This window comes from Tupaia chinensis, unplaced genomic scaffold (assembly GCF_000334495.1).
Source record: "Tupaia chinensis unplaced genomic scaffold, TupChi_1.0 Scaffold000159_1, whole genome shotgun sequence".
Lineage (NCBI taxonomy): Eukaryota > Metazoa > Chordata > Mammalia > Scandentia > Tupaiidae > Tupaia > Tupaia belangeri.
In genome coordinates this window covers 4,072,598-4,078,945 of record NW_006159630.1, presented here as the reverse complement: position 1 = coordinate 4,078,945, position 6,348 = coordinate 4,072,598, and the positions used below count along the sequence as shown (strand labels likewise).

General features: G+C 64.1%; 1 protein-coding gene across 1 annotated transcript in view; it reads left to right on the top strand.

The window, feature by feature from the left end:
• Positions 1 to 122: 122 nt before the first annotated feature.
• Positions 123 to 6,348, top strand: part of TMC8 (transmembrane channel like 8) — a gene marked incomplete at its 5' end in the record, with an annotated part of 25,916 nt that continues 19,690 nt past the window's right edge. Inside the window, 13 exons of the mRNA XM_027770809.1 lie at positions 123 to 171; positions 506 to 655; positions 907 to 989; positions 1,628 to 1,764; positions 2,049 to 2,196; positions 2,340 to 2,510; positions 2,770 to 2,909; positions 4,000 to 4,123; positions 4,359 to 4,456; positions 4,602 to 4,785; positions 4,923 to 5,053; positions 5,133 to 5,291; positions 6,040 to 6,118. Of these exons, the coding sequence (XP_027626610.1) occupies positions 123 to 171; positions 506 to 655; positions 907 to 989; positions 1,628 to 1,764; positions 2,049 to 2,196; positions 2,340 to 2,510; positions 2,770 to 2,909; positions 4,000 to 4,123; positions 4,359 to 4,456; positions 4,602 to 4,785; positions 4,923 to 5,053; positions 5,133 to 5,291; positions 6,040 to 6,118 (1,653 nt within the window). The remainder of the gene's footprint in view (positions 172 to 505; positions 656 to 906; positions 990 to 1,627; positions 1,765 to 2,048; positions 2,197 to 2,339; positions 2,511 to 2,769; positions 2,910 to 3,999; positions 4,124 to 4,358; positions 4,457 to 4,601; positions 4,786 to 4,922; positions 5,054 to 5,132; positions 5,292 to 6,039; positions 6,119 to 6,348) is intronic.

Here is a 6,348-nt window from a genome sequence, read left to right as displayed (position 1 = left end):
GGGTGCGAGGCCGGGCCTGGGCGCAGCGGGAGGGCGCGCCCGTGGGGAGGGGTGGAGCCCACCGGGGGCGCAGGCGGGAGGCTCAGGGTGCCCGTCGTCACGCCCATTCCAGGCATTTTTTTTTGGCCCGCGGCTTCGGGCTCTGGGAAGGCGCGCTCTACGAGATCGGGGGTAGGACTCGCACGCCGCCGCCTCCAGAGTCCTAATGTCCGACGTGTAGAAGGGCGAAGGGCGTCATCCCGCCTGCCATTGCCGGGTGGCCCCCGCGGGTCAGCTCCCCCACCCTCCCCCCCCCCGCGCCGGCACAGCCAGGTGCGAGCCCCCGCGGGCGACAGCACCCCCTGGTGACTGGCCGAGGAACTGCTAGGGAGGCCTCTGGACGCTGCCACTGAAGCGACTCCTGCGGATGGCGCCGGCCGGGCACCTCCACGCCGCCGGCTGGCCAGCCCTCGGAGGCTCGGCCGGGCCCTGCTCTGCCCCCTGACGCACTGTGCTGCCCCCACAGGCCTCTTTGGCACGGGAATCCAGTCCTACTTCACCTTCCTGCGCTTCCTGCTGCTGCTCAACCTGCTCACCCTGCTGCTGACCACCGGCTTCGTGCTGCTGCCCCTGGCCTGGCTCCGCCCCCCTGCGCCAGGCCCCGCCCTCAACCTGAGTGAGTGCGCGGCCAGAAAGGAGACTCCCCACGCGCCCCCCCCACCCGCGCCAAAGAGTCCGGGCGAGCCAGAGCCTGGGGGCAGCTTCATGTCTGCGCCCACCACCCCCGGGGCTTCCCTGACCCGCCTTTTCCGTGGCGCGGTGCCTCAGTGCCCTGCGCAAACCTCCCCAGGGTGGGGCTAAGGGTGCTAGGGGCAGCCTCCCCTCTGCCTTGAGGACCCTCCTATTTGTCCCCTCCCTCCTCCACAGCCCTGCATTGCCCCCGCAGCCACGGACCGCAGACTGGAGCTCCGAAGTTCCACAATCAACTTTGGAATGTTTTAACTGGCAGGGTGAGGGGGTCTATCCTGGCCATGGTCCAGGGGGCCTGGGAGCTCCAGGGAACCGGCTTTAGGGGACCCCAGTCTGAAAGAACCTCCAAAGGCCTTTGGCTTCTGGGAGACAGTTTTGGGGGTTGTTTTAGTTTTACTGTAGGATGTCACTCACCAGAGGGAGGGAGAGAGGGAAAGTGAACCACCAGGGGGGCCGGCCAGGCCACAGTCCCTTCTCCATCTCTCCTCCTGGTAGGGTCTCGGGCACCCATGCTCACACGCCCGGTGTGCTTTCTGAGCTGCCGGGTCCAGGACTTGAGCTGCACATTGGCCATGTGGAATCCAGCCACCTTAATCTCCATGCCACCTGCTGGCCCCTGCGGGACAGTTTTACATGGATAGGCTGGTGGGGCCGATGAAATGGTGGTCAGAGAGAGGCTGAGGCCCCATGTCCCCCAGCTCTGGGGATCTTGAGTACATACACATATGTGCCCAGTGTGAATTTAAGCCGCCAAGTCTGGGACTCAAACCGTGCTGGAGTACGTGGGAGTCCAGTGCCGTAACCATGGGGTTGTGAAGGGGTTGGTGAGTTAAGGCATGGATCTCAGAGCAGCGCGCAGCACCGAGCCCCGCTCAGCTGTCTTCATCCGTGTCCCCAGGCCTTTAACAACACCTATCTGTTCTACGGTGGGTACCGGGCAGGGCCCGAGAGGAGCTCCGCATACAGCATCCGCCTGGCCTACCTCCTCAGCCCGCTGGCCTGCCTGCTCCTCTGCTTCTGCGGGACTCTGCAGCGGTGAGAGCACAGCCCAGCCCCTCCAGGCAGTCTTCCCTGATCGTCCCTCCCTTGGCAGGGCATCCCCAAGGTGGCAGGAAGGCCCTGGCCCCTGTCAGCAAGGCTCCCAGTCATTTCTCAGTTCAAACACATCCTGTCTGCAGAGTGGGAGCTCCTGCCTCTGTCTCCCCACCTGGGACTGCCAGGCCTTTCATACCCTGGACCTAGAGCTGAGCCACAGCTGAGGCTGGTGGATGGAGGTGCCTCTCCTGCAACAGCCCTGGCCTCCTTCCCCACCCCTCCAGGATGGTGAAGGGGCTGCCTCAGAAGCCCCTCCTGGGTCCGGGCTACAGGGCGCCTCTCAGTGCCAAGGTCTTCTCCTCCTGGGACTTCTGCATCCGGGTACAGGAAGCGGCCACCATCAAGAAGCATGAGATCAGCAACGAGTTCAAGGTGTGTGCAAGAGTGAGCGTGCATGAAAGGGTGTGTGTGCGCGCCCACGTATGTGAGAGTGCATGACTATAGCGCGGTTCGGGCGCCCTGCCCTGCCCCCACCCTGCCACCCTGCCTTCACCTGGCCTCTGCCCACCTGGCAGGTGGAGCTGCAGGAGGCCCAGCGCTTCCTGCAGAAGCAACAGCAGTCCCGCTCCCAGAGGGTCTGCCACCTGATCACCTACCTGCGGGTCAATGTCCTCATGGGGCTCCTGGTGGCTGGAGCCATCAGCGCCATCTTCTGGGCCACCAAGTACTCGCAGGACAACAAGGAGGTACCAGCCAGAACTGTGGATGGTGACAGAATGGTCCCACTTGGCAGCTGAGGACACGGAGGCCCAGGGAGGCTAAAGCGGCCTTGGCTCCAAGGTCACAGCCGGCCGGACTGGCCCTGACCAGCATTCCCGCTGACCGCCACGCTTCCACTGGCAGCGGCGGCTTCCGGATCGCTCACAGCAGGGTACACCTGAGGGGCATCGGGGTGAGGGCACGACAGGCTCTCCAGCCCGTGGTCCCACCGTGTTCTCTCCACAGGAGCCCCTGTTTGTGCTGCTCCAGTACCTGCCCCCAGGTGTCATCGCCCTGGTCAACTTCCTGGGTCCCCTGCTGTTCGTATTCCTGGTCCAGCAAGAGAACTACCCTCCCAGCACCGAGGTCAACCTCACCCTCGTCTGGTGAGCACCACCTTAGTGGGCCGAGGTGGGGATAGGCGCAGGAGAGTCTGAGTTCTGCTGCTCTGTCTTGGCGGTCACCTGGCACCAGGGTCCCAAGCTGGGAGACTCCCGTCATGCCCTCTGCATGTGGGCCCTTTGGAACACATGGCCTCAGGGGCCCAGGTCTACGCTTTTCCAGGCCCCCAGCCTCAGGGGAAGCCAGCAGTCCGGCCAAGCACCAGCCATTCCGAGGGGCAAGTGTCTGTTAGCCAGGGCACATTGGGAACCAGCTTAACACTGGACACACAGCTCCACTGCCCTCATGTCACCCATGCCCACTGCACAGATGAACGGGGGTTCACTCCAGCCACGGTCAAGCTCGCAATGCCTGCTGGGTGCAGACTCACATGCAAGCCCCCCCAACCCCAGGCTCTGCCATTTCCTGTCTCAGCTCTCAGGTGCCTTCCCGACCCTAGTTCCTCTCTGATCCCGCGCCCTTGAAATCTTCATGTGCAGCCCGTGGGTTCCGTCCCGTCCTGCCCCTCGCCCCACTCAGCCCTGCCTGCTTCTCTGCTTCCTCAGACGTCAGCTGGGTCTGGTTTGCTCTGAATCATTATTGTCAATAGGTTATAACATGATAAAAATCGAAATGATCATTACAAAAAAAGCCCCACCCACCCAGCCTCCCAGCCTCTCTCAGTAGGAAAGCCACTGTCCCCAACCACACGCCAGCACCAAGCTGCCCACCCTCCCAGAGAACCTGCCTGTCATTTCTCGGTGTGGGCCACCACCTTACGTGCACTGGGCACCGTCCAGCAAGCAGGGGTGGCGTGTGGTTCTGACCGCGACCATGTGCGCGGGCCAGGATGTGAACGGGCTGAGAGGAGTGGATCCCGGCAGGTCACAGGTCTGCAGGGCTGTCCTGATCCCATGCAGGTGGGGCAGGGTGGCTGGACTGTGCAGTGCTTACCGTTTCCCGAACCGATTCTCCACGAGACTTGCGGAGACCAGTTCTGGGAACGTAGCTGCACACTGAGCAGCGTGAAAGGATGGGGCCCAGGACAAGACGGGACTGTACACCTGGGCCCTCCCTGATCGGCCCCGTCCCCAGGTGCGTGGTGCTGAAGCTGGCCAGCCTGGCCATGTTCTCCTTCTCGCTGGGGCAGACCATGCTGTGCGTGGGCACCAAGAAGACCAGCTGCGAGCCCTATGGCTACAACGCCTGCGACTACCAGGTCTCCCTCCGCAGAGCCCTGGCATGGCCCTTTGGTGTCCCTGTCCCCCTCTGGGTCTCACCTCCGGGAGAAGCCGCAGGAAGGGTTGTAGCCACATTATGGGTTCCCTGCTCTGGCCCTATTTTCAAAGCGGGTTCCAGCTCTCAGGTCGGACTCCAGGCCCAGCTCCAATACCAGCAGGTGGGGGCCAGGGGGCCGAGGGCGCAGCCATGATGGGGCCCCTCTCTGCACCCAGTGCTGGGAGAACGCCGTGGGAGAGGAGATGTACAAGCTGGGCATCTTCAACTTCCTCCTCACCGTGGCCTTCACCTTCCTCGTCAGCCTACCTCGGAGGTGAGCCCAGGGCATGTGCAGGGGGTGTCTGGGCACAACAGCGACCACCACGGACCAAACAGGCAAGTGACGGCCTGTGGCCGTGACCGCGGGGCTCGCACAGGCCTCTTACACGGTGGGGACCTGGACCTTCCCGTCCTCCTAGGCTGCTGGTGGACCGGTTCCCAGGCCGCTTTTGGGCCTGGCTGGGCCGGGAGGAGTTCCTGGTACCCAAGAACGTGCTGGACATTGTGACAGGGCAGACGGTCACCTGGATGGGCCTCTTCTACTGCCCCCTGCTGCCCCTCCTCAACGGCATCTTTATCTTCCTCACCTTCTACATAAAGAGGGTGAGGTCTCTGGCTGGGAGGGAGCCGGGGCCAGGGAGAGCTGGGCTCGAGGCCTGTGGGCCCTGCCCAGTGCTGCCCGCCGCCACTGCAGGTCTGCGGACTGCACTGATGTCCGCACCCCTTTGCTCGCTCCCCAGTACACCCTCCTGAGGAACTCCAGGGCGTCCCCACGGCTCTTCCGCGCCTCCAGCTCCACCTTCTTCTTCCAGCTGGTGCTCCTGCTGGGCCTGCTCCTGGCTGCGGGGCCCCTGGGCTATGTGGTCAGCAGGTGTGGACAGGTGGGGGCCGGGAGCGGGGGGGCAGCTGCCATGGGCCCGACTCCAGCCCCTGCCGCCCTCTCTCTCCAGTGTCCACTCCTCCTGGGACTGCGGCCTCTTCACCAACTACTCGGCCCCCTGGCAGGTGGTCCCAGAGCTGGTGGCCCTCCGGCTCCCACCCACGGGCCAACGTATCCTCCAGTACCTGGGCTCCCACGCCTTCAGCTTCCCCCTCCTCGTCCTGCTCAGGTGCTTCTTAGGACAGGCACCAACGGAGGGAGGCCCGTGGGGTGGTCTAGGCCTCAGCACCCCAGCCAGTCTCGCGGGACCCAGGAGTAGTCAGGAAGCCAAGGGGAGCAGAGGCCCCGGATGGAGCACGGGCCCCAGAGGCAGGTGGCAGGCCTTAGGCACCTGGGCCCCACCTGGAGGGACTGCACATCCCAGAGCCTGGTGCAGAGGTCTCCAAGCCAAAGCTGCTGAGGCATTTGTACCCTCTCGCTAGAGGAGGGGGTGAAGGCTTGTTGAGGGAGAGGGTCTTCAGATAAAGTGATGTGCAGAGACAAGACCCCAGGGGAATAAGAAACAAAACTAATGAAAAAAGAAAGAAAGCAAGCCCCAGGGGCCGGCCCCACCTCTGTGTTGAAGGCTGCGCACTGGGAACCGGGAACCGCATGGCATACGCAGGGCCATAAGCGGTCCTGGCAGCTTGGAAATTACTGGGGTGCCCCTGCCTAATGCCCCAAATATTGACAGGTTGGAGGAAAAGGTATCGCCCTGTGACCATGCCCTGCATGCCCCATTGCGGAGTGTGCGTGCATGCGTGCGTGCATGCACAGGCGCACCTTTGTCTCTGGCGAGTGCGCATGCCCCTGGCAGTCAGAGAGCAAGCCACGACCCCAGGACAGCAGTTCAAGAGGCTGGGGTGAGGAGGGAGGAAATCAAGGAGGCGGAGTGGCTGCAGGAGGGTTGACTGACCTTGAACCCCGCCTGCCCGCAGCCTAGTCCTGACCGTGTGCATCTCCCAGTCCCAGGCCAATGCGAGGGCCATTCAAGGGCTGAGGAAGCAGCTGGTGTGGGTGAGTGTCCATAGGGGCCTGAAGGGACAGGGACGCAGGACTGAGCCTGCCGTTGCAGAGCTCTCGGCCTCTGAGCTGGGGCGGGACGGTATAGGGGCGTGGCCTCGGCGTGGGGGCGGGGCCATGGGGGCGCGGCCTCGGCTGGGGCGGCTGGTGGAGGCGGGACCTGACGGGGCGTGGCGTCCGTTGCGTTAGGGGTGGGCCCCGGGCTGGGGCGGGGTCTGTTGGGC